Source organism: Miniopterus schreibersii (genome assembly GCF_964146895.1).
Source record: "Miniopterus schreibersii genome assembly, chromosome: 10".
NCBI lineage: Eukaryota > Metazoa > Chordata > Mammalia > Chiroptera > Miniopteridae > Miniopterus > Miniopterus schreibersii.
In genome coordinates, this window is record NC_138110.1 from 53475483 (window position 1) to 53502557 (window position 27075).

Genomic DNA, 27075 nt, shown 5'->3' on the forward strand with positions numbered 1-27075 from the left:
AGACAATACATAAACAAAAGGGCGTGGCTGTGTTCCAATGAAACTTTATATGGACGCTGAAATTTGAATGTAATATAATTTTTACGTGTCAGAAAAGATTATTCTTTTGGTTTTTCCAACCATTTAAAAATATAAAAACCATTATTAGCTCACAGGCGCTGTAACAACAGGCTTCGGGCTGGATTTGGCCTGCCGCGGTGGTTTGCAGAACCCTTCTGCCAAAGAATGGGAGTTCCACAGGGATTTTTTGAGGCTTGATTTGTTATTGTATCCACAGTGCCCAGAACAGTGCCTACTATGTAGCAAGCACTCCATGAAGCTGTATTAAATGAATGAATCCATACACAGAAGGGTCCTGAGCTAGTCTTTAGGGCTGGGAGTTGGAAGCAGGGGAAAGAGCATTCTGGGAGGGGGAACAGCCTGAGCAAAGGCGTGGTGTCAGGGGTAAGCCCACAGAAGCCATCCGTGCCTGGGGGAGACAACTGGGCAGCAGGGCCGGCTATAGCCAGGCAGTTGGGGGCCTGGGGGTGAGATATGGAGGCAGGTGAGGGGGTAGATGCTCTCAGAAGTGGTTCTCAGGGGTTCAGATCCTGCCCCTATCCCTGAACCACCGGCCTTATTTTTAACCCTGCTGACGAAAGATAAGAAAGATAATCCGAATGAAATCAAGAAGAGTGACTGATCCCTGCCCCTCCCTCTGCCCCAGTTACTGCTCCTTCCCTTCGCCCCAACAGGGTCAGAGCCATCCCAGGAGACCCTAGTCCGGAGGCATCAGCCCAGACACTGTGAGGGGTCACAGAAGAAATGGTTCCTGCATTTCCCTAGCAGAACCTGGGAGAGATCCTGGTGCTTAAACAGAAACACTTAAGGCTCCTAGGGGGTTGAGCAGGCTGGGAACCATCCAAGACAGGGCTGGATTTCCCTCTGTCTAGCACATGCTTCTCAAAGGCTGGTGAGCAGAGGAAGCACCTGGAGGGCTTATAAAACACAGATGCCTGGGCTTCTCCCCCAGAAATTCTGATTCAGTGGGTCTGGGGTGGGGCCCAAGAATCCATGTATTTCCAACAAGCTCCCAGGTGATGCGGGGCTGTGGGCAGGGGAGGTGTGCACCACACTGAGTGGCACTGAACTAGAAACAAGATCCTCCGGGTAACAGCAGTTCTGCCTGCCCTTTACCCTGTGAGCTGCCAGATACACCCCATCAAGGCTGCCTCGGGCGCAGGATGCGGAGAGCCCTGAAGGCCGTGCTAAGGAATTAGGACTTTATGTTGAGCAGCATAGGAAGCCTTGCAAAGATTTTGAGCAACAGGCGAAGCCACTGGCTATATGGGTTAAGCACGCTCACCGCGCCTCGGTGCCACCACGTGCAGTCAGTTGTGAGGAGCGGGCCTGGAGGCGGGGTGGGAGTGGGGCTTTGCAGGAGGCGTGACAGAAGGATGGAGAGATGGGAAGATTCAAGAGCCACGAGGGACCAGAAGAGACAAGAGGTGACCGATGGCTGTGGATGTTGGAAGGAGGGTGTGGGAGAACACGGGATTCCTGGCGTGAAGGCTGGGGCCCTGGGGAGCCATACCAGAAATTTCAGGCATTGAAGAGGGGGGCTGGTAAAGGATTCAGCTCGTCAGACTGATGGACGTGCGCAGAGGAGTGTGCTGTGTGGCCAGCCCGCTCTCAGCCCCTCCTCTGGCTCCGTGGAGGGTCCACAGATGAGCCCCCCAGAATCTTCCAGAGCTCAGTGTGAAGGCTGCCATTCGGCCCGAGGAGTCCGTCAGCAGAGTCCCAGAGCGCCAGAAACAAGCCTCGCCCAGCTCGCTTTAGCACAAAAGGACATTTCCTCGGTTGGAAGGTTTGCCCAGCTCGTGCCCTGCTTGCCGGCGAGCTGGGGTTTCAGGTTTCCAGGGAAGTGTCTCTGAAAAGTTTAGGACTTTGAATCACACATCCTTGTGGACGGGCAAATGTGATCCTGGGGAAATGCATGCAGCACACTGAGTTTTGATGTCACAAACGCCTTCTTCTTCCTCTCTTCTCCGCCGCCGCCTCCTTCACCACCATCACCGTCACCGTCACCGTCACCATCATCATCATCATCATCACCACCATCACTCAGGCCCCCACCCTGGGCTACACACTTCCAGGTGCTGCCTCCGAGTTTTCACAGCAACTCCAAGAGGGGAGAATAATTATTCTACAGATGAAGAAACTGAGGCACAGAGGGGCAAAGCCACTCACCCAAGGTCCTAGAGCCCCCTTGGGGTTGGGACAAGGGTGAGGAGAGTGAGGAGACTCATGCAAGTGCTGGGTCTGACCCAATCTTTATTTAAATTTGTTCATAGCTTATTCATCAAGGATTTTTTTTTTGGCGTGAATTTTGACTTTAAAAAATATTACATTAAAATATTTTTTATCTAGATTACCAAGTTTTTTTGGCATCCCCCTAAATTTAGAGCCTGAGGTGAATGCTTCATTTGCCTCCACCTGGCCCCAGCCTTGGCAGGGCCAGAATTGGAATCCAGGGCTGCCCACTGCAGAGCCACGCTCTTAACTGTTCCCTGTGCTGCCCCCTTGCCCACACATATGTGCTTGGGTGCGTTCATGTATGTATACTTTCATTCGGTAAATATTCTCTCCTTCAGTAGACATCGTGGCAGTGTGGCAGAGTGGAGAGGCCAGAGGCTTGGAAACCAGATACTTCTGGGCTTGAACGCCACTTACTCACTTTAAAAAAATATATTTTATATTGATTTCTAGAGAGAGAGGAAGGGGGAGAGAGAAACATCAGTGTGAGAGTGAAACATCCATTGGCTGCCTCCTGTGCACCCCCTACTGGAGGACTGAGCCCACAACCTGGGCATGTGCCCTGACCCGGAATTGAACCGGCAACCTTTCGGTGCATGGGGCGACCCTCAACCAACTGAGCGACTCCGGCCAGGCTCCACTACTCACTATTGAGTGGAAGCATGGCCTGTAGTGAAGGACACAGACTCTAGATCCCAGAATGCCTTGGTTGGAGATCTCACTCTGCCACTTGCTGGCTGTGCGAGTTTGGGCGAGATCCTTAAAGCTCTCTTGTGCCCTGGATTTCTTCTCTGTAAGGGGAATGATGGTGATAACATCTGCCACATGCAGTTATTAGGGGAATTCAATGAGTTAATTTCTGTAAGGCCCTTGGCATGTAGTAAATACTTTGTGTTAACTATTATTTTGCATCTTTGGGCAAGATACCTGTCTGAGACTGAGTTTCCCCACCTGTGAAGTAGGGATAGTAAAAACTACCTCCTAGGCAGTTTTGAGGGTTGAAAGGGATAACATAAGGGGCCTGGCATGCGGTAGGAGCTTAGTAAAATTTACCTCCCTTATGGGGGCCCGATTCTGTGCTGGAGACTGAGATACAGAGACACAGGTGCCTCAGCCCCCTGAGGAATTAACTCATCTGCACATTTGGGCACTGATTTGACCTTTCAGTTCCCCAAAGGCACTGAGCTCTCACCCCCTCTCAGGGCCTTTGCCCATGCTTTTCCCTCAACCTGGCTCGCTGTCCCCACCTCACCTCTATGGGCCTAATTTATGTGTGCCTTCAGGTCTCAACTTAAATCAGGTCACATCTTCAAGGAAACCTTCCCTGACCACCCTGTCTCCTCCGCTGGCCTCTAACAAGTCTTTCTCTTCTATACTTTCATTGCATTCTGTACTCTTCCCTCCTGGCACTCCTCATGACCCACAATGAAGTACTTTTAATCCAGTTACATTTTATTAAATAATATTTGTTGTTTGTTTGACAGCGAGGGCATGGGATGGGTTTGTCTCATCCATAGGGATCTCTGTCCTTTGCTCCCGGCCACACACATGCTCATGCACACAGGTTCCAGAGTCACCTGGGTTCACAATCCCAGCTCCTGCACTTAATGACTCTGGGACCAAGGGCAAGTTTTAACTTCTCTGTGCCTCAGTTTCCTTTTCTGTACAATAGGGAAAATAATGACAGCACCTACTTTCTATGGCATTGTGATAATTACATGAGATAATCTCTGTAATTCCTTTAGAGTGGTGCCAGCCCATTCATAAATGGGGCTGTTATTATTTTAGTAGGTGCTTCTATTAATCATGCTAGACTAACGGCTGAAACAAACATCCCTTGAATCTCCGGTGCTTAATGCAATACACGTTTAAGACTTGCTTAAATGTTCTACATTTACTGTTTAAATTTAATGCTTAAATGTTCCAATGTGGGACTGTGGGAGGGGACTTTGCTCTATGCAATAGTCATTTATGGACCCAGGTTCCTTCTACTGTGTTTCTTAAAGTCGAGTCCACAGGGAGTCCATGAACTTGGATGCTATCTTACGTTAGATTCCCTAGAAGCTGAGTCTGAGATGGAGATTTTTGTGCACATGATTTAATGAGGGAACACTCTCAGGAGAGAGGGGAGTGAAAGAAGCAGGACTGGATAGGGAAGTAGCTAAGCAAGGATGTGATCTTACCTGGCATCCTGCCTTAACCTGATCCCACAGGGACTCTGGAGCCTCGCTTGTACCCTAGAGTTGGTTCCTCTTGGGGCGAGAGGGGACCAATCAGTCATTGGTCGTGGGCTTCCTAGTTTGGAGGGTGTTTTGACCTTGGAACAAAGTGGCTTCTATTGGTTGCAGTTCTCTGGGACAGCAATGACCCATTAGCAGCCAATATAGCACCTAGGAGTTGGTGCATCTGTCCATTAAAGGGATCTGGGCAGAGCACCAAAAGTGTTTACAACAGATGGGAAAACCACATCTTTATTTTTACCAGCCTCTAACTGAAATTTAGCATTTTCTTCAATTATGGAAATAAACAATAAACTACAATAGTATTAGCAGTATGTATGATTTTGTCACCAGTAGAAATCACATATATTTTCATGTCACATTACTATTGTTGCAGGTATCCTTGAAATATCCTTTGTGCTAATCTATACTTTAAAATTGCAGTAGATAATAGACCTGCTAGTATTTTGTATAATGTATTAATAAAGGACATATTGCATTATAAGTTTGTTCTTTTAAGTACTTTGTGAACAGTGTATCAATATAATTGCACCCATTTGTAATCATATGTCTTTTATGCATTTTAAAACATTTTGAGAATGGGTACATAGGCGTCACCAGATGCCAGAAAGGTCTGTGACACAAAAAAGATGAAGTACCCTGTTTTGGGGCGTCGGCCTCCTCTGCATTTCACCAGCAACAGGAGGAAAAAGAGAGGAAACAGAATCACAGGAGAGGTTTTTATGGGCCAGGCCTGGAAAGATCATACATCACTTCTTCCCACAGTGCACTGGCTAAGACTCAGTCACCTGACCCTACCTAGCTGCAAGGGAGGCCGGGAAATGTTGTCTGTCTGTGTGCCCAGAAAGAAGAGGAAATGGCCTGAGGAATGCACAGTAGTCTGGGCCACAATGCTCAATAAATATTCATTGACAGCCTGAGTGAATGAATGCTCTGCCCAAGGTGTCTCTGTGAGTTGGGAAGAATGGGTACGGGGCTGATTCTCCGGAGGTATGCTGAGTTTCCATCATGTTATCTCCTAGGACAAGCCATGCCAAGGCCAAAGCTGAGGCTGCGGAACAGGCCGCCCTGGCTGCCAACCAAGAGTCCAACATCGCCCGCAGTTTGGCCAGGGAGCTGGCTCCAGACTTCTACCAGCCAGGTAGGGCCAGCCGAGGAGGGGACAGTCAGGACAGGGAAGGGGGGGAGGGCCCCAGGGGTGGACACTTTTCTTTTTCTTTGCCTACTGGAAAGCTGAGATGCCCAAGTGGGTTCACGATTGCCTGTAAGTTCTAGAAACGGGCATGGTGTAAGCATGGGAAGGTATGACACAGGGGACTCAGGGAGAGGGTATCAGAGGCCCCAGTTGTGGACTGGCCCCACTCCGGGCTGTCTCTTCTTCCTGAGAAAGGAGGCTGCAGAGTAAGGAGGACCCCCCCTCTCTGATACAGACCTTGTACTTAGAGTGGTGAGAGCCCCTCAGGGTGGGATATTGTTCTCTGCAGGAAGGGTTTCAAGGTGAGTGGCATGATTAGATTTGTTTTCTAAGCATTATTCTGGCTGCAGCAAGGAGACCAAGGGTAAACTAAATAAAAGAGTTTGGAACACAGAACTGTGCCTGGGAGGCCAGGTCGCTCCTGGTCCCAGCTCTCCCCCTGCTGGTCCCAGGGAGCATGGCACTGGCTGGCTGCCGGGCCTTGGGTCGTCTTGACAACACTTAGCTGTCATTGTGTGACAGGGCCTGCAATTAATCCTTTTATTAGTATATATGAAATAGGTATGATTAGGCCAAATTTTCAGATACGGGAATGGAAAGAGACCAGTGTCACCGTTAAGAGCATAAAGTCTGGAGCTAGGCTTCCTGGGTACTCGTCCTGGCTTTGCCCTTTGTCGTCTGGGCGACTTTGGGCAAGTGATTTCACCTCTCTGAGCCTCCCTTCCTTCATCTGTAAAATGCAGGTTAATAACATTGACCGCACAGGGGTATTACAACTGTTAAGTGAGTTAATATTTGGAAGTTTCTTCAAACAGTGCTTGGCACACGGTAGGTGGTGGGCGAGCGCTGGCTGGGTGAAGAACAGGCTCGGCGAGGTTCAGCAGCTTGCGCAGGATCCCCCAGGGGCGGGGCCGGGATTCGAACCCGCGTCTCTCTGGCAGGTCCGGAGTATCAGAAGCGCCGGCTGCTGCAGGAGATCCTGGAGAACTCGGAGAGCCTGCTGGAGCCCCCGGGCCGGGGCGCGGGCGCCGCTGGCCTCCCCGGGCGGCCCCGCGAGAGCCCGCAGCTGCACGAGCGCGAGACCCCCGGGCCCGAGGCGGGGCCCCCGTCGCCCGCCGGGACGCCCCCGCAGCCCAAGCGGCCCCGCCCGGGCGCGGCCAAGGACGGCCTGCTGAGCCCGGGCGCCTGGAACGGCGAGTCGGGCGCCGAGGGCAGCCGGCCGGCCACGCCGTCCGGGGGCCGCCTGAGCCCCGCGCGGCCGGCCACCGAGCACATGGCCATCGAGGCGCTGCAGGTGCCGCCCCCGCCGTCGCGGGAGCCCGAGGTGGCGCTGTACCGGGGCTACCACAGCTACGCGGTGCGCACCGCGCCCGGCACGCCGCCGCCCCCCGAGGCGGAGCCCGAGCCCGAGCCCGAGCCCGAGCCCGAGCCCTGCGCGTCCGACTCCGCGCCCCCGTCGCCGGGCCCCGCCCCGGTGCAGGTCCCCGCGCTTCGGGCCCCGGAGCCTGTCCCCGAGACCCCCGCCAAGCTGGAGCCCAAGCCCATCGTCCCCAAAGCCGAGCCCAAGGCCAAGGCCCGCAAGACTGAGGCCCGGGGGCTGACCAAGGCCGGGGTCAAGAAGAGGTCTCGGAAGGAGGCGGCGCTGGCGGAGGCCGAGGGCGCGGCGGAGGAGGTGAGGCTGCGGCAGGGGCCCGGGCGCCTGCGGGTGGTGGCGCTTCAGGCGGGATTCGGGTGACGGCGCCGATGTGGGCTTAGTGAGATGCAGCCTGGTCCCCGGTAGCCTTGGGAGCGTAAATTACACTGCAGAGTGTCCCCACCCCCACTCCCCAGGGGGGCAAGGGACCCGCCTTTGTACCTGCCATCTCTGGTCAGCAGGGGGCAGTTCTTTGGAGAAGGGGGCAGCTGGGAGCCCTAAGCAGCTGGAGGGGAGGGGCAGGTAGGAGCGCCTGCAGGGTCAGAGGGATCCTAGCTGGGCATCAGCAGCGTCTGCTACAAGGTGTAGCAAGGAGGGCTTCCTGGAGGTGGAGGAAGGGCCCACCAAGGCTTGGGTCCTGGATTTCCCAGCTTGTTATAGGAGGCTGGGACCTAGGAATTGCAGTGACGAAGAGTGAAGCTAGGCTTCTAGGGGCTGATGAATGTGGCCCCGGATGAATTAGTGGGGAAAGCCACATTCCTGGGTTCCAGGCCCAGCACTGCCCACTGTGTGCTTTGGGACACGTCCTTGCCCCTCTCTGGACCCTAAGTGGTTTGGTTAATTATTTTCAAGAATTCTTCCAGCTCTGATGGTCTGCCATCCAGGTGCTAGACCCAGCAGGGAGCAGGACAGGGGGTGCTCTCAGGAGGGTCCCTCTGAAGGTTCCTGCTCTTCTGTTCACCCTGTGGTGATGGGGAGGGTGGGGGTGGTTCAGAGGCCATGGGGACTCAAGTAGCCTCTCTCCCCTGCTTCCAGGTCCCCAACACTGTTCTCATCTGCATGGTGATCCTGCTTAACATCGGCTTGGCTATCCTCTTTGTTCACCTCCTGACCTGACCCTCGTCTGCCAGGTGAGGCTGGGGGAGGGGGTGGGAGCCCATAGAAAGTTCTGGGCACCAGGGTGTTGGAATGTTGGGAAAAAAGGGCCTGTTGCCTACTGGGCCTTCAGCTTGTGGTTAATTGAGGCCCACCTCCCATCAGAGGCAGGGACCTAGAATGTGGATTTGATAGATTGATCACACACACACACACACACCCCTCATTAGCTCAACATTTGCAGAGCACCTGCTTTCTATCAGGTACACACTAAGGGCTTCGCTCATGTATTCATTCATTTGGCCAGCATTTACTGAGCAACTGCTTTGCTGGGATCTAGGGGTACAGCAGGGACTCACTCCTATCCTGAGAAATGGGGTGAACACAGTGGGAGTAAACCCTTAATTTATAGCTCATGATGTAAAAGTCTTGCAGTTCAAATGTCAAGCAAAACGGTTCTTGCTCCCCTCCCCACAAGACCCTTACAGATCTGGATACAGTTCATCTGGGGTGGCTGGACCCTCTTCTCTCTGCCTCCCTTTCTTGCCCCCAGCCCCCAGCCAGTCTCTCACTGCTTTTTTCCTGAAACCCTGCTGTCAGTCAGTTGGTTTTCTCTCTGTGATGGAGCTGGGAGGGTGGTCTGGGTAAGGTCCCATGAAAAGGAGGTGAAGTGGGAGGCTGGGTTAAAGGAAGGTGGTCCTCACTGGTCTCAGGATGAAGTATCTACAAGACGAATAAAATCTCCTGCTAGGACCAGTCTTTACACGGTAAATGCTGTGCTTGGTGATGCTAACAGGGTTTCTGCCTCTTGTCCTGCCCCCACCAAAGGCCCTCCTCCCTTCGTCCTAGCTCAGTGGGGTGGGGGATCCACCTTTGTCCCAGAGAAGAAGGAATCCCTGTCCTGTCACCATGTAAACATAGCCACTGACAGTATTAGCCCGGCAGGGGCCGGCCTGGGGTGAATGCTGCCTGTTTCACCGGCATCTGGGAGTGAGTGCCGCGGGGGCCCAGGACTTAACGGCCTGAAGGATGGAGGGGGTGAGCCGGCTGGCAGTGGGGGAGGAAGGGAAGCGTGCACCAAGCAAAGGGAACAGCGCGTGCAAATGAGCAGAGGCAGCACCCAGAGGGAAAATGAACTGTGTCTGATCCCACCGAGTCAGAGCCATGGGGCAGAAGCTACCCTGGGGGGCGGGGCGTGGGGGGATCTTGCCCCCGAGAATATCAAGCCCGAGGCTTGAACCCTGCCTCGAACCTGGCCCAGCCTCCATGTGTCCTCCCCCCTCCTTTCACCTGACCTTCTTGCTGTCTCTTTGCAGAGCCAGGCGTTCCTGCGATGGACACGAAGATGCATCGTTCTGCAGTGCGGGGCAGGGTGGCCGAGGAGGACTGGACTCTGTACCCAGGGCCCTGGGTCCCAGCTCGTACCCATGCTGCACACATTTAAGGAGGCCTGCCAGGGCGCCCGTGCTGGGTGATGGAGGTGCCCGGAGGGGTAGAATGTGCTGGAAACCCTCCTAGAGCTCTGCCCAGGGGCAGGGGAAGCCCCGATCTGCTCCTGTAGGTCACCCCCTCCTCAGGCTTTTGTGTGTTTTGGGAGAAGTCACCAAACCAGAATATTAATATTAAATGCCGGTCCCCTTCCTGCTACCTCTCTCCCGCTTTAACTTAACCTCTGGCTGCTGGGCTGACAGATCCCTGTGGTGGGCCAGCAGTGAGGGTGACGCCCTCAGACGATTCAAAGGCCCTTCTTCTCACTGTCTTCACCCAGCACACACTCTGTCCCCTGCTTACAGGTGTTCCGGATGACAGTAGAGGAAATGGCCATGCTCGGTTTGAATATCCCGGAATGCAGTGCTCCTGTCTCCTCCCACCTGTCCAGCTAGCTTCCCTTCTGGACCAACAGAAGAGGAGGGGACGGGAGGGACTAGAGCCTTTGGCTAGGAAGCCACTGACCAGGTGGCCAGGGGGTGGGGTGGGAAGAAAGGCTAAGGGGGGTTGGGACGCCCCTGTGTTTGGGTGTGCCTGAGCCTGAGGCTGGCATCGCATTTAGGGGTTCAAGTGTGTTCAGGGTGCCGAGGGTCACTGCACAGGAAGGAGCCCTGGGGGCTGGCAAGACAAAGCTACTGTGAGGCCCTGTGAGTTGGTCTGGCCGCTTCCCCAACCAGGGCCCACCACAGGCTCAGGGACATTGAGCATGGGAGCCTTTGGAAGCCCAGACAGATTTCCCCGGGCCAGACGTTCAGGCAGGTGCTGAAGGCAGGCTGCTTGTCAACAAGCACTTCCCAGGGGAGAGGAGCAAGTCCAGGGCTCCACCCGTGCGGTCCGTGTGATAAGCCCCTCGGCTTGCGTGGCAGAAGAGGTTTGCATGCAGCTCATTACAAATGTTTGGTACCACACTGGGTCTCTGGGCTTTGTGCTGGCTGGGGGTGGGTAGAAGCTGAGGGCTGGTAGAAGCTGCCCCCGGGAGGGTGGAAAGAATGTTCCAGGCCCCTCTAGGCTGGGGAAGGTCATGGCAATGACACCCAGGCAGAGCTGGAGGTGCTGCTGCTCTCCTGCCTTTGTTTCTGTGGACCCGGGGCCTTGGAGTTGTGGCCCGGCCTCCCCAGGCCAGCTCTGCCACCTGAAGTTTGCTTCTGATGGGTGTGCTTTCCCTTCCCCCTCGGTACTGGGGCCTTCCGTCCAGCTGCGCACATGCTGTTTCAAGGCCCGCTGAAGCCTCGGCGCGGCTGGAGTCAGGGACTGCGTTTCTGCGAGAGAAGCCTGCGGATCCTCCCATCCACCCAGGGCCCTTGGCTCTGCATCTGTGTTTGGGCTTTGCTGGACTCCTAGGGAACGAGGGGGGCAGGCTGGGGGCACTGCTCAGGGCTGACAGGCTCCAGGCCTGGGCTCTGGAGTCATTGTCCAGGTTTCTTGGTCTGGCCCAAGGCTGTCAGCTTCCGGGCTTGGTTTTGGGGCTGGTGTTTGGGGCAAGGGTCCGGGATGTTGTAATCTGTGCAATAATAAATCTGCATCTGCTCACAGACCCTGGCAGGGCTGCGGTGTCTGCTTGTGGGCCCAGGGTGCGGGCCTGGTGGAGGGCGTGCGAGAGAGGCTGGGGGCCTCTGGGTCATGCTGGTCTGGGCTCTGTCTCGCTCTTACAGGTCCCATAGCACCTCAGAGACCACAAACTTTGCAGGGCAGACCCTGAATCTCTAAAGCTGAGTTCCAGAAGCTTCCCTGAGCAACATATAGTAGAAGAAAGATCCCACCCTTTGAGTTCGGGTCTTCCTGGGCTCCAGTCTCACTCACCTACTTAATTTTACTTCTCTGAGCCTCAGTTTCCTCATCTCTAAAATGCGGAAGGTGCCTGGCAGTAGTGGCTCAGTTTTGTGAGTGACGTCCTGCCCACCGGAAGGTAACTGGTTCGATTCCCGGTCAGGGCACATACCTGGGTTGCGGGTTTGATCCCCGGTTGGGGCATGTATAGAAGGCAACCGATTGATGTTTCTCTCTGACATCAGTGTTTCTCTCTTTCTCTCCCTCTCTTTCCCTTCCTCTCTCTAAGCGTGTTCTCGGGTAGGGGTAAAAAAAATGGGGAAGGTAATAGAAACCAGGTAGCTCCTGGGGTAGTAAGGGTCATATTAAATGCTGAAGCTTATGGAAAGCCCAGCTGTGGAAAGCAGTTGAGAAATGGAGATTTGTATCATTACTGCAGTTGCAACACAGCCCTGGGCATTTTGATCGATGATCTCAGAAGCCCCAAAGCAGGCTATGATCACTGACCACTGCCTTGGGGGTCTCAGCAGGACTTTCCCAGGGGAGAGAAAGGGAGGGGGCCCTGGAGCTGTGGGATTCAGATTTGGGATTTGTGGCAAGAAGGGAATTTTCCTAGTCTCTGACGGACCCACAGAGGACCTGGCTGTGCTGGGAAAGATGCTTTTGGCTGCATGTAACAGAAAACCAGCCAGATTACTACCTTTGGAGGCCTCACGCCTGAAAAAATTATATGTAGCACCCTCTAACACATAACTCAAACTACAAACAATACCTAACATGTATAACACAAAACTTGCTCCTATGCTGAAATTAAAATAGGCTCTTAATTTTTTTCTTTGTGTGAAATTCTGACTGTGTCTGTGGAGGCTGAACTTCTCCCTCCCCCTCTCTCTCTCCTTGTGTCTTGCTGGCCCACCAGAGAAGGGAAACCCCGCACTGGGAGTCAGGTGGCTGTGGGTCGGACACTGTGCTATGTGGTGGCATAATGGCAGCTTGGTTTGGTGTAATAGCTACGAAATCAGGCTGCTGGTTTGAATCCCGTCTTTCCCTTAACATCTCAGAGCTTCTAGACTTCCTTTTCCGGGATGATGATCACCTTTATCTGTTGGACCCTAAAGCCCCACTTGGCTCTGAACCATTGTTAGGCCTTTCTCACTGCACTGCAGTTATTATTATTATTATTTTAATATATCTTTATTGATTTCAGAGAGAGGAAGGGAGAGGGAGAGGGAGACATAGAAACATCAATGATGAGAGAGTCATTCATCAGCTGCAGCCCGCAACCCGGGCATGTGCCCTGGCCGGGAATCGAACCCCGATCGCCTGGATCCTAGGTAGACACTCAACCGCTGAGCCACGCCTGGCCAGGCGCACTGCGGTTCTTAATTATGAGCACGAGGTGGCGCCACTGCTCCACACGTGAGCGAGCTCATAAATTGGCTCGAGAGAAGGCTGCTTTTATACGTATTAAAAAATTCATCACCGTCGCTACTTTCTGATTCACCACAATAATAACAGCTATGATAATTTAAACACTTACTATGTGCCAGGCCCTGCACTAAGCACTTTACTTGCATTATTTCATATATTCCTTACAACAGCTCTATGATTTGAAACTGACTGTTTTACAGATAAGAAGCTAACATTCAAAACCAGGTCTGTCTGTCCATCAGTCTTCACAGCCCATACTCTTAACCATATCTTCAACGGAGGGCACAGCCTAGATGCCTGGAGGCTGCATTTGGGTGTCCAACCTGTTTTGGCCAGCATGGTGCCTTAAAATACATTGAACTTAAATGCTTTGGGGCTGGGCAGACACGCTCCACTTGACTATAGTCCTCGCCATTCATTGGTCTAGGAGTAAGACAGAAGCTGGAGGAGAGCCACCTGTCACCCTTCAGATTGGAAGGGTCTGCCTAGGGCCAGCATAATGAAAAAAGACCCACCTAAAGGTACATCACTGTGTGGTTTCAAGACACAGCAGACAGAGAACATCTAAAAGCTACCAGAGGAGGGAGAATGCAACATATAAAGAAGTGGGGAGCAGAGTAACATTAGATTTTTTTTCAACAGCCACCTGGAATCTAGAAGGCAATGAAGCCAAGCCGGCAGAATTCACAGAGAGCTACTTTCAGCCCAGACACCTTCGCTGGTCAGACTATCAACCGCGTGTGAGGGGACAATAAAAATGCTGGCAGATCTGCGAATTCATCTCCCATCTACCTTTTTTTAGAAAGCTACTGACAGATGTGTTCCAGCACAACAATGAAGCAAAACAACAAAGAGAAGTAGGTGGGATCCAGAAAGAGGACCCTTTGGTGGATAGGAGCAAAGGGATTTGTTAAGTAACATTAAAAGGGAGCTTCAGATGGTGGCTGTGAGGCTATAATAAGGGAGAAAATTGGAGCATGGTGTCTGACCACAGACAGAGTGAGTTCCTAGTACTGTGAGATTTGGGGACAAATGAGGAACACGGGAAAATGAAACACATGGAGAACGAAAACCAAAAATTTATTCAGGGAAAAATATAATGAAAGAACCCAACTTGGCCCATCAGTAAACATTAGTTTACATAATAATAATATAAACTGGAGTATTGATTTAACCACACCTGTTACGGAGCTTCATCCTGAGGACAGGGCAAGAGAAGGCAAAGAGGGAGGTGTCTGAGCACTGAATCCTCTACTCCACAAAAAGAAGTGAATGCATTCTTCAGACTGCTGTGTCAAAGACGTAAGACCGATAACCACACTCCCACAAGTGACACCAGCAGCTGGGGTGTGGAGCGGGCTGGCTCTAATATTTACAGGGTGAGTCAAAATACAAAGAGAGACCCCTGCCCAGGGCCCACCACCTTCCTTCCCGCCTCTTACAACCCTCCTGCAGCGGAGGGGCCTTGGGTGCACCTGCGTCCAGACACCGAGTTTGCGTATCTAGCTCTGCTCACCTCCCTCTGCCTTGGACAAACCCTTGGCCACCTCTCGGCTAGGAATGCGCACTCCAGCAGCCAAGAGAACTGGCCACAAGCCCACATAGCCCTGGAAGATGCAGTGTGGTTCAGAAAGGTCGATGCTGCAGATGACACATCTCCTTGACTCCAGGGACCCCTAACCCTGTAGGGAGGGTGGCAGTCAGAGCGGGACCCCTGAAAGGCAGAGCCCAGTTTCCTGGCCTAAGGCAGCAACCGAAAGCCCAGCCAAAGCTTCTGATACATCAGTAGTTCTCAGCTGGGGTGGTTTTTCCGTCTAGAGGTCATTTGGCAATGTCTGGGGAGATTTTTGGTTGTTAGATCTGGGGGAAAGGGGTGCTACAGTCATCTAGCACGTAGAGGCCAGCGATGCCACTGAACTTCCTACAATGCACAGGATAGCACTCCCCACACCCTCACTCCTCCCTAAAGAATGATCCCGCTCCAGATGTCTGTGCCAAGGTTGAGAAACACTGTGGTGAGTGTGTGAGTCAGGAGGCCAACAGACTGGGGGATCAGACTCTGGCTCTGCCACTGACCTGTTCTGGGACCAGTTATTCCATCTCTCTGCCTCAGCTTTCTCATTTGTAAAATGGGGCTAATGGCAGCTATTTCACAGGGCTGTTGTGAGAAGTAAAACAGACTTGATCTATAAAATGCCTGATACATAGTAGACCCTCAGTAAGTGCTATAGGTGGTCCTTAGGTGGAGGATGGAAGTACATAAATAATATATATATACATATTTTTTACTTTTTAAATTTATCTTTATTGTTGAGAGTATTACATGTATCCCATTCCCCCCCCCCCAATTGATTCCCTCCACTTCCCTCCCACCCCCTTCCCAGGCCTTCACCCCGTTATTAACAGTGTTCATGAGTTATGCATATAACTTCTTTGGTTAATCTCTTCCCACCCTCCACCCTCCTTCCCTCTTTCCTCTGAAATATGATCGTCTGTTGCATGTGTCAGTGTCTCTGGATTTATTTAGTTCATCAGATTCTTTTGTTCATTAGCTTCTTGTTAAAGACGACCCTTCAACATTTCCTGTAGTGCTGGTCTGGTGGTGATGAACTCCTTTAGCTTTTCCTTGTCTGAGAAGCTCTTTATCTGACCTTCAGTTCTAAATGATAGCTTTGCTGGGTAGAGCAATCTTGGTTGTAGTTCCATGTTTCTCATCACTTTGAATATTTCTTGCCACTCCCTTCTGGCCTGCAAAGTTTCTGTTGAGAAATCAGCTGACAGTCGTATGGGTGCTACCTTGTAGGTAACTAACTGCTTTTCTCTTGCTGCTTTTAAGATTCTCTCTTTGTCTTTAACCTTTGGCATTTTAATTATGATGTGTCTTGCTTTGGGCCTCTTTGGGTTCCTCTTCTTTGGGACCCTCTGTACTTCCTGGATTTGTAAGTCGATTTCTTTCCCCAGGTAGGGGAAATTTTCTGTCATTATTTTTTCAAATAGGTTTTCAATTCCTTGGTCTCTTTCTTCCCCTTCTGGCACCCCAATAATATGAATGTTGGGCCTCTTGAAGTTGTCCCAGAGGCTCCTTATATTATCTTCATATTTCTGGATTCTTTTTTCTTTTTGCTCTTCTGGTTGGGTGTTTTTTGTTTCCTCATGTTCCAAATTGCTGATTTGATTCTCAGTGTCCTCTACTCTACTGTTGATTCCATGTAAATTATTCTTCATTTCAGTTCGTGTAGCCTTCATTTCAAATTGATACTTTATTATGTTATCAATTTTCTCAGTTATTTCCCTAACAGTCTGCTTAAACATCCTTATAACCATTATTCTGAACTCTGTATCTGTTAGCTTGCTTGGATCTATTTCATTTAGTTCCTTTTCTAGAGATTTCTTCTGTTCTTTCCTTTGTGATATGTTTCTTTGCCTCCACATGTTGGCTGCTTCCTGGTGTTTGTTTCTATGTATTAGGTAGAGCTGCTATGTCTCCTGGAATTTGTAGAGTGGCTTTGTGTAGTAGGTGTCCCATGGGGTCCAGTGGCTCAGCCTCCCCAGTCACCTGAGTTGGGCCTTCTAGGTGCTCCCCTGAGTGGGCTGTTTGCACTGCCCTGTTGCAGTTGAGCCTTGGTTTTTGTTGGCATCCCTGGGAGGAACTGACCCCCCGGCCAATCAGCTGTGAGGACCAGCTGCAGCTACAGCCAAAGAGCTGCTGTGCTGGAGACACCCTTATGGATCAGGATTTACTTCAGTGGAGCTTTGGTGTTCACCAAGTGTGACCCTTGAGTGTCACTTGTGGATGTGGTAGGGTTGTAATCCAGCATGGTCGAGTCTGAGCACCAGGTGCACTCCCAGGAGGTGCAAAGTCAGCCTGTGCCAGTGCCTTGTTCAGGGCCACCCAGCCTGAGCTCACAGCAAACCATAGTTGGCTGCTACTTGTGCTGGGCTTGGTGTTGCCCAGGAGAGGCCAAGCTATGAGCCAATGCAGGCTGCCGCTAGTGCCAGGCCTGGGGCCGCTTATCAAGCTGTATGGGGCCCGCTGTTGCTTGTTTGAGAGATTTTAGGAAAGTCCTAAGCACGAGGCTTGAGAGGCCACTTGCACAGAAAAGCCCCTGGAAATGGCCCGGATGAGCTGCAGGTGGGGAGGGGCGGGGCCTCCGGGAATCATGGGGCGGGGCCAAAGGTGTGAGTCAGGTGCTGGCGACTCAAACATGGCGCCTGCCTGCCGGCTGTGCGGGGAGGACTCGCCAAAGGAGCCACGGCCTCTGCCAGCCCTTCTGCCTGGGAGGAAGCCGCCCCTCCGCCTCTCGCCCGGATCTCAGGCAGGTTAGTTCCTCCCCGACTGTCCCGGGTCCTTTCAGCTGCTGCCCGGCGCTGGGCTCAGAGGGAGCGTCCGAGTGAGTCCGCGCCGGGCCCTTTAGAGGAGCTGCTGGGGCTCCCGCGGCCTCCGCGACCCTCAGGGACAGTCCCTCTGGTTTCACAGCCCGAAGTTGTGGGTCCGTCTCTTCCCGGCCCTGGAGCCCTGGGCGGGGGGCTGCTGTGGGGCTGAGACCCCTCGCTCCTCCGGGAAATCCCTCCGGGGCTTAACTCGTGGCACCTGGTGTGGGCCCGAGGCTGCGTCTCCTGATTCAGCCCCGATCCGCCTGCATCTCTGCCCCTCCTGCTGGTCTCGGTGCTGCTTCAGCTCCCTGGTTGTGGGGCTTCTGTTCAGCCAGATCTCAGGAGGCTCTGGGTGATGGTGGTTCTGTATTTTAGTTGTAATTTTGATGTGGTTGCGGGAGGCGGCGGGTGCAGCGGTTACCTACCCGCCATCTTGTTTCTCCTCCCATAAATAATATTTTAAAATAGATAATAGCAAATGGAAGGAGATGAGGTAGTGAACACACAATACAGTATATAGGTGATGTGCTGTAGAATTGTACACCTGAAACCTATATAATTTTATTAACCACTTTCACCCCCAATAAATTCAATAAAAAAGAAATAGTATATGCATATTTATTTGTTAAATAACAGAGAAAAGAGCTAAAGGAGTTGAATGTATGGTGTGAGCTGGTGGGAGTCGGGGACAGCCGAGGACAGCCGTGTCGTTGTAAGCTGCATGGTACAGTTGACTTTTTAAGCTACGGACATGTAGTACTGAAGTTTAAAACTGAAGCCAAGGACCTTGGACATTAACATTCTTCCTCCGATGTAGATGCTAATTGCTGTTATAAAACAGCATGAAATCACTGTGTCGCTGTCCCACAGGCATGATTTCACACTGCTGAGCCCTGCTGGGCCCGGCTGCTCCAAGCGTCATGGGGTCCTGCCTCCCTTTCCTTGTCCCTCCAGAGCCCTTGCTAATTCTGAGGGGAAACTAGTCAGCTCCGGCGCCATAAAAAGATACCACAGATGGGGGCTTCACCAACAGAAAATGCTTCACAGTTCTGGAGGCTGGGTGTCACCAGTTTCTGGTGACAGCTCGGGTTGCAGATGGTTGTCTTCTCCCTGTGTCTTCAGATGGCAGAGAGAGGGAGAGACAGAGATGAGAGACAGAGAGAAAAAGAGAGGAGCTCTCTGGTGTCTCTTCTTATAAGAGCACCAATGCCATCATGAATCATGACCCACCGTCATGACCTCACCTAAACCCACTCACCACCCAAAGGCCCCATCTCCAAATCCCATTGCTTTTTGGGAGATGACTTCAACATATGAATTTTGAGGGGACACAATGCAGTCCATAGTCAAGGGCAACAGCCAAATCAGAGCTGGCCTCCATGTCCCTTCTCTCTGGACTGGAACTTTCTCAAAGTGGTTTCTTGAACTGCTTGGCAGCTGCAGCCTCCCGCCCGGTACTCTGCTGGACTTCGCCCTCACCTTGTCCCTTGAGGGCAGTATTAGATTCATGGTACTGAGGGGGTGCCCGGGGCAGGGCGAGCTAGGAGTAAACTTTGACTGTGTTAAAGCCACTGAGATGTCAGGAGTTGTTACTGCAGCAGACCCTACCACATCCTGACTAGTACACAGCACAAGAAAACTACCTTCTGGAGTAGAGCTTAAATAACAACAATTACAATTACTATTCTAAGAACTTTATGTGTGTGAACTCATTGTTACAACAACCCTCTGAAAGGAGACTATTACTATCCCGAGCTACACATGAGGAAACAGAGAGGCAAGAAATTTGCCCAAGGTTGTACGACGTGTAGGCGGCAGAGTTGACATTCTCTGGGGCAGGCTGTGCCCTGAGCCTCCTTTCCTCTCTGCCTGCTCACCGCCACCTAGACAGCCCCTTCTCAATGAAAGGTTGCCCTCCAGCATCTGGTGGGTTTGGGGTTTTTAGTTTCGGGCAATTTGGGAAGCAGAGCTAAGTAACAACTGATGTGTTGGGCTTTTTTAAAAAATTTGAACCTGTAATAGCATGTCCGATCTTTTCTGCATGTGAGTTCTTTCAAACTTTCTGGTCGAATGTGGAAATTCGTATGGGAGGGATTATCGCTGGGTGGTTTTAGGATTATCCACGCCTTCCTCCTGAGGCAGACAGCCCGGCCTTCGCCCAGGCTGTGCCTCCTGTGAGGGTTCCAATGCGTTTGTGGGGGAGATGGAGGAATTGAAGCAGGTTCTGGCTTTGGTCCTGGGCCAGCTCCATGGACAGTGGGTGGGCTGCAGACAGAACCTGAGGGTCCTCCCAATGTCCGGGGCACTGTCTAGGGTCCAGGCAATAACCTGTGGCTTCGAGGTGTGGGGGGCCCAGACCACAGCCTGGCCTTGACAAATCGGGGTGCCATGGCTGCAGTGGTGCCTGGTCCCTTAGGAGGCTGCAGAACCCAGGGTGGCAGCTGAGGGAGCACAGGGGTCAGTGGGGGCATCTGTGGCAGAGGCATCAGTGCTCTTACGGTGGGTGTGGCACTAGGCCCTTGGCGGCTCCTTGGGTGGTGGCCATCACCATTGCGGGATGTCCTAGAAAGAATGCTGCAGACTCTCCCCAGGGAGAGGACTTCTTTGTGAACACTCGGGAACCTCAACCTCCCTTGGGCCAGGTGTGGGTTGGTTTCAGGAGCTACAAGTCTTGTGTTTGCAGGTAGGGCCAGAGCCAGTGAAAAAGGAACATCACTGATGTGGCCCCACTGTGCTCAGCTGGTATCACAGGCTTGTTTCCCTAGAAATAGGCAGAGCCTGAGCTGGGGATCCTGGTTCAAGTGATTCATGGGGAGGGTGCGCTCAGAGTGGAGGGAGGTGGTCGAGGAGGGAGACCTGCTGCGGCCTGACCCTGGGGCGCTCTGGAGTGTGAATGGTACCTTAGAGTTCGCTGCTCCATTATTTGGTCACTAGCTGGGGGCAGCTCTCGGGGGATGGGGCATCACCTTCCAGTCAAGGGCAACGACTAGGGCAAAGTGGGCATCTGTGAACAGTGAATAGCCAGCACTCAGGAGTTGGAGGATGGGCACTGGCCAATAAAGAGACCTGGGTGGGGAGCCAATAGCACCCACTATAGTTGGTGATGCTTACTCCATGGCCCTGAAGTCAGCTCTCTTGTACCTTCCACTGACCACTTGCTCTGTGCCCACTCTCTGGGGCCACAGGACGCACCCACTTGGCAGTCCCCTGCCGTCTGTAGGCAAGGTATTTAGACTCAGCATGGGTGTCTCTGAGAGTCCCTTGCAGCTGAGAGGCCAGCCTTAGCACATGGACATTTCCAAAGGACTCCTGAGCTCCTGGCGAGTGGGGGCCTCCACCTCCGATGCAGGAACCGATAGCCTCGGTACCGTGGGCTGTCTGCGTGGATCCCGGCGATGCTGTTTTCTCCAATGTAGAAGCAGAGGTCGAGTATTAAACTATCTAACTCAGCACCGTGTTCCTGACAAGCTCCTCAAAGGAAGGAAATTGTAACCCATGAAATATTTATGCTTCGTGTTGCAATGATGTTACCGCCATGACAGCGTGTTGTTTTCTCTGTTGGTTTGGTTTTCTTTTTTTATTTTATTTGATTTGATTTGAGAGAGAGATCAATTTATTGTTCCAGTTATTTATGCATTTATTGGCTCATTTTTGTATGTGCCCTGACCGGGGATCGAACCCACAACCTTGGCGTATTGGGACAATGCTCTAACCACCTGAGCTACCCAGCTAGGGCTCGTTTTTCTTTTTCCAGCGTGGGTTACAAAATGCCCTCCAGTGAGGAAACTGCTCACAGAGAAATCGCACCCCTTTTGGGACTGAAGGGAGGTTACACAATTGGAGGACGAGAGGCCCCGAAAGCTGCCAGACAGGTGGGGGCTCCTCTGTCTAGGTCACCTCAAAATAGCTATGTCAGGGTCCCAACAGCTGCAGCCTCCTAACAGCTCCTCCAAGCCAGGCAATTGCTATTTTTTCCAGGTACAGTTAAGAATGGCAAAATTACTACTTTTTTTTTATCACTACCTATGTGCCCAGCACCCATGCCCATACCATTTTAATCATCTCGAGAGCCCTACGTGTTCGCACCCTTACTATCCGCCTTCACAGATGGCAAAACGGAGGCCAGAGAAGCCCCGTCACCCAACAGACCCTTGGGGGTGGGTGAATGGGCAGCTGAGACTTTACCTGAGCCTCACAACAGGGCCTCTGTCCTGGCAAAGCCACCACCAAATGCCACTCTTTGGGAGGCCTGGCCCTGGCTTACGAAGCACAAAAAGACACAGACACATTTCCAGCTTTTCAGAAGTTTTATTATAAAGAAATTTGAGAGAAGCACTGGGCACGGGGCCAGGCGTTCACCAGGGCCAGGAAACAGCTGCAAACAACATGAAGAACCCAAACCCCGACCAAACCCCAAACCACACACACTTTCTGATCGACTGCATTTCTGTCCTCAGGTCTTCTTCATAAATAGACAAAAGTCGTAGTTGGCAATTTTAAATAGATGGGCATATGATTAAAAGAAAAGGCGCACGCAGAGCCTCCGAGTGTGGCTCTGAACGCCCCGGTTCTTTATTGTACAGACGATGAAACGGTTTGGTCGCTGCTTTGTGCACGTCTCCCTTAAGATAAAACTTAAAAAAACATGTGCTAAGGGTCATAGAAAATGCTTTTTACCTTAAAGGAAACTACTTTCCCCCCCACACACAAAATAATCTTACAGATGTCTTCAGCACAGTTCTAAGTCACGTAGTCAACTACTCACACAAAGCCAACAGTGTATGTTTCAGAATCTTGTTCACGCTGCAAAACCGTATCTGCACATCTGTGGCTGGGCTGGCCCCCGCCCCATGCATCTGGGGGGTTTCCGTTGGTCAGCGACCCCTCCAGGGGCAGCCCGCGTGAGCCCGGGCTGGGGCCAGACGTCCAGGCGTAGGGGACGGTGCGCAGACGAGGAGCGGGGTCCACGGTAACCCTGGAGCAAGCAGGTCATGGGGCAGAGGGTTCCCGCAGGTTCTTTGGGCTGGCGGCGGGTGTTGGGCGGCCTCTGCAGAGTCTGGTAAGAGGTCGAGGAAGAGACTCAGCCGTGGGACATTAGCATGTCACTGTTCTTTCTCTCTTCGTGGTCACCCTGCTTCCTGCCAAGGCCTCTTTTCTGCTGTGGGCCCCTCCAGCAGCCTCAGGGAGGAGAGGGGAGGCGGGATTAGGTGAGGTAGAGAGATTTATCCCTGGGGAGCAGGCTGTGGGAGAGAGGGGGGGCTGTCAGAGCTGTGACCCGACCTGGTGCCAGAGCTCTCAGGGGCTGAACACGGGGCCCCAGGAGCACAGGGACAGCTGCTCACTAGCCCTTCACTCCCACCCTGGACACGGCTGCCCCTGAGAATGGAGGAGGGGCTGGTCCCTCCCTGCCTGCCTGCCAGGCAGAGCCAAATAGCCTCCTGGGATCCCGGCAGGGTCCACCCTGTCCTCAGTGCTGGGGGGGGGTGGCAGCAGTGTGTCTGTCATTCTAATACCACTATCGCTCTAGGTCATTTTTTTAGTCATTGTTTCTTTTGTAAATTTCAAACAGAATTAAAAGAGAGCAGGTGGTTTTTCTGTTTTTAAAACAGGGTACTCATGCCCTGGTAGGGTTGCTCAGTTGTCCAGATACGCCGAGCTTGTGGGTTCGATCCCCAGTCAGGGCACATACAAGAATCAACCAATGATGCATAAATAAGTGGAACAACAAATCAGAATCTCTCCTTTTTTCTCTTTCTCCCTTCCTCTCTCTCGCCTTAAAAAATAAATTAAAAAAAAATTTTAAACATTTTAAAATAAGGCATTCACTTGTGACAACATAGATGACTCTTGAAGGCATTATACTAAATAAAATAAGTCAGAGAAAGACAAGTGTCATATGATCTCACTTATATGTGGAATCTGAAAATGACTCCCCCAAACAAAACAAGCTTGTAGATACAGAGAACAGATTGGTGGTTGCCGAGGCGGGGCGGTGGCAGGCCAAACGGTACAAACTCCCAGTTGTAAAAAAGGTCCTGGGATGCCATGCACAGCACAGTGACTGCTGTTAACAATACCGTATTGCATATCTGAAAGTAGCTAAGAGTGAATCTTAATAGTTCTCATAAAGAAAAAAAAAGGAACTGTGTGGTGACAATGTTAACTAGACTTACTGTGGTGATCACAATATATATAAATATAGAATCATTATATCTGATGCTAATATAATGTTATATGTCAATGATATCTCAATAAAAATGCATATAAAACACAGGGCACTGCTGTGTTCTGGCCTCCCTGTTGGGGGAAGCTCTGACATTCTGCGATGGTCCATTCAAGACCCCCCCCCCCCAGTATTCTGACTTTGGGGAAGGGCTGTGGTGGGGGGGCCTGCACCTGCTCCGGGTGTGGGCGAGGGAATCACTGCTGAGCCGAGTGCCCGCCCAGGTAGCCCTCTCACCAGGCACGTCAGAAGGGGGGCACATGCCATGTTTGCTTGCTCACCAGTGGGCACGGCAGGGTGAGCAGCAGGGAGGCCGGCAGCTAGGGCCACCGTATCCCTCCCGCCTCTCTCCCACCCGCCATCCCAGGACTAGGGCGGCACCAGCGCAGCTGGGGTGAGGACCGACCTACAAGTGCTGATGCCACACTCCCCGCTGGCGTAACTGCTGTCCCAGTCTCCGCTGTTCGGGGGGTTGGATGGGCCAGGTGAGCGGGATCCGGAACCGCCGGGGAACTCGGAGATGTGAGGGAAGTCCTGCCACAGGGAAGGAGGCAGGTGAGCAAGGGGAGAGGCCGGGGCGCGTCTCAGGCACAGGGCGGCGGGGCTGCAAGTGCCCAAGGAGCTCCCAGCGGCATGCCCTCCGGCTTGCACACTGTCTCCGCTCTGCCTGGAATGCTTTTCCTTTTGCCCAGCAGAGCATGTTTTGAAAATTTAACCCTGTCCTAGCTGCACCAGGTGTGTGTGTGTGAAAGATTTTGCTCTCAGGGTCTTTTGTTTTTGGGGACTCAGTTTCCCAATCTGTAAAATGGATTTACTGGGCTGAGCAACCTCATGCAAGTCTTGGAACAGTGTCTGTGGAACCATTAGTGGGGTCAGGCCTCGAAGGCTTTGAGGAGAGCCAGGGGCCAGGGCTGAGCTGGCAGAAACCGCAGAGCCCGCAGCCCCTCAGGCTAGAGAGCAGTAGGCAGAGGGTGAGAGAAGGAGGGCCTGGAATATGCTAAGAATCTGAACATCAGTCTGGAAACTTGTCAACTCGTCAACTCTTTGCTGCAGCCAGTACATGTCAAATGAGGTGTACCAGGCCCATTTCATTGACATGGTAACTGAGGCTCAGAGAGGTAAGGTGCCTAGGTTCTGGTTACATAGCTGGTGAGTGGTGGGGCCAGTATCTAAAATCCCAAGCTGCCTCCCTCTCCACAAAGGGTCCCAGAAGGGTACATTTCTACTCAGCTCTGCTTACCTGTGGCCCTGGAGGTGAAGGGCTCATAGCCAGCTGCACCTGGAGTGCCATGGGAGTGGGCAGGACAGGAGGCTGGGGGGCTGGGGACATGCTGACAGGTGGGCTGAGGAGGGTGCCCTGGGCGTGGGGGGGCAGTGGCAGCTGCTGGTGCAGTGGGGGGCTGAGCGGGAAGGAGTGTGGCGGTGGCGGGGACGCGCTGAGGCCTGGCAGCAGAGACTTGGAGCCCAGTGTCCGCGCAAGACTGGCAGGGGTGGCCCCGCTGCGGAAGGCCTGCAGGTCTGACGGCGTCAGGAAGGAGGCCAGGCCGGGCATGGCGTACATGGGCTGCTTGGGTGGGAGCATTTTGGCTGGTGGGTTCACCTGAGCGTTCTTGGTCTCACTCTGATCCGGCGAGCTCTGGAAGGAGACAGACACTGGTCACTCTGGAGAAGATGGGGAATCCAGAACTTGGGCTATGAGACCAGGAGGTTCTGCAACCCACTGACATGACCCCTTGCTGGCTCCGGTGCCTTTGGAGAGATCTGTGGACTTACTAGAGATAATTCAGGGTCCTTAGTGCACTTGGCTCTGACCATCCAACCAGCCCCTGCTTTAATCCTAGGGGCTCCCCTGCCTATGGAGAGACCCACACTCCTCAGCCTGGCCAGTGAGGCCCGCATCATCCAACGGGGCCGTCCTCTCTTTATGCTCCTCCTCAGCCTCTGTGCCTTTGCATGTGCTGTTCCCTTGACTTGGAGCACCCTCTTTGCTTGGCCCTTTATGGCTTAACCCAGATGCCATGTCCTCTGTAATAGCTTCCAGACAACACCCCTATTCCCACTTGGGCCACATGTCCACCACCATCCTGAGTCTCCTGCCTGCAGTGCTGGTGTTGACAGAGGAGGCAGGCAGTATGGTCAGGCGTAAAGGCCAAATTTGAAGAGTGGCCAATCCAGGTTTGACTTCTAGTACAACTACCTAACACGCTGGATAATTTCAGGCAAGATGCTTAACCTCTCTGAGTCCTGGGTTCTTACTGGAAGAATTAAATGAAATGAGATACATGTAAAGTGGCCAGCACGAGCCCAGCACACAGCAGGTGCGCTGGAGATGTGACCTCAGTATCCCTCTTTCCCGTGGGCCTCAGCGCCTGCTCCACCCCCAGTGGTCCCACACTTATCAGGCTGTGCCGAGGATTCCAGGGTTACCTTGGAGACCAGGCTAGCCCGGTAGGCTGCCAGAGCCTTCAGATATTCCTTTTTTGCCGCTTCGGTCTTCCTCTTATAGGCCTGAAAGATCCAAGACATGAGCAGCATTGGGGAGAGGTGAGGTGTTCAGCCTGAGGTTGCACTGCTGCTAACTGGCCTTTGCCTATGAGCTATTTCTACTCCCAATTTTCCCTGGAGGCCCCTGAGAGGGGCACCTGGGCACATGGTCAGTGGGATAGGAAAGTTCTGGTCTGGACCCCAGACCAGGTGGACTGAGATGGACTGAGATGTTCTCATCTAATAGATGAGGAAGTGGAGGCCCAGAATGGTTAAGTCGCTAGTGAACATGGCTGGAAAACAGCAGAAGTGGAAGGGACCTAACTCCCCATCTTACAGATGGGCAAACCGAGCCTAGTAACAACCTCGGCAAGAGCCCCTAGTTTCAGGCTTTCCAAGTCTGTTGTCGGCTCGGGGACACCAGAGCCTTGGGGGGATGGCCCAGAAAGGGATGGAGACTCACCTGCTTCTGCTCCTCTCCCAAGCTGTCCCACATGGAGGCCACGATTTTGGACACATCCCCAAAGGTGGCGCTGGGGTTCTGCCCCTTTATGGCAGCCTGAGTGTCCCTGAAGAAGAGAGCGTAGGCAGACACCGGCTTCTGTGGCTCGTTGGGGTCCTTCTTCTTCTTCTTCTTTGGGTTCTTGGCCTTTTTTCCCGGGTCAGCCGATGGTCTCTTCTCTCCTGATATCTGCCCGGGTGAGGGGAGTCAGAGAGCTGGAGGCACCGGGGACTCGGGCCAGAGGGGACCCACCCCAGCCTCAGGCTCAGTGGCCCACCCGTGCTGGTCAGGCCCTGTTCACACACAGGCGCTGACCACCCCAGGCTCGAATGTGGGAAGCCCGGGCCGCGCTGCTGGGCTAACTGCTCCCCAGATGGGGGAGGCCATGGACAGGCAGACACAACAGACACACACACACACACACACACACACACACACACACCCACCCACCCACGCACCCACCCACCCACCCACCCACCCCTACCTGGGACAGGAGCCCCGGTTTTTTCTGTTAAACTCATTAATGACAATTGGCATGACGGTCAAGTTGATTCAGAGAAATACAAG

At 52.8% G+C, this 27075-nt stretch overlaps 2 protein-coding genes across 7 annotated transcripts in view; one reads left to right on the forward strand and one right to left on the reverse strand.

The window, feature by feature from the left end:
• JPH2 (junctophilin 2) overlaps positions 1-11309 on the forward strand; it is a 60658-nt gene extending 49349 nt beyond the window's left edge. Inside the window, exons 3-6 of the mRNA XM_081148664.1 lie at positions 5558-5676; positions 6672-7402; positions 8180-8274; positions 9556-11309. Of these exons, the coding sequence (XP_081004790.1) occupies positions 5558-5676; positions 6672-7402; positions 8180-8260 (931 nt within the window). The 3' untranslated portion in view covers positions 8261-8274; positions 9556-11309. The remainder of the gene's footprint in view (positions 1-5557; positions 5677-6671; positions 7403-8179; positions 8275-9555) is intronic.
• A 10281-nt stretch (positions 11310-21590) lies between these two features.
• TOX2 (TOX high mobility group box family member 2) overlaps positions 21591-27075 on the reverse strand; it is a 103379-nt gene continuing 97894 nt past the window's right edge. For 3 of the 6 annotated variants that reach the window (XM_081148864.1, XM_081148866.1, XM_081148867.1), the window contains exons 5-9: positions 26470-26697; positions 25950-26030; positions 24763-25158; positions 23929-24056; positions 21591-22355 (exon numbers count right to left, since the gene is read on the reverse strand). In XM_081148864.1, coding sequence (XP_081004990.1) covers positions 22289-22355; positions 23929-24056; positions 24763-25158; positions 25950-26030; positions 26470-26697 — 900 coding nt within the window. In that variant the 3' untranslated portion in view covers positions 21591-22288. Of the gene's footprint in view, positions 22540-23928; positions 24057-24762; positions 25159-25949; positions 26031-26469; positions 26698-27075 lie in introns of all 6 variants that reach the window. The other 3 variants (XM_081148865.1, XM_081148868.1, XM_081148869.1) reach the window with 1 other exon arrangement.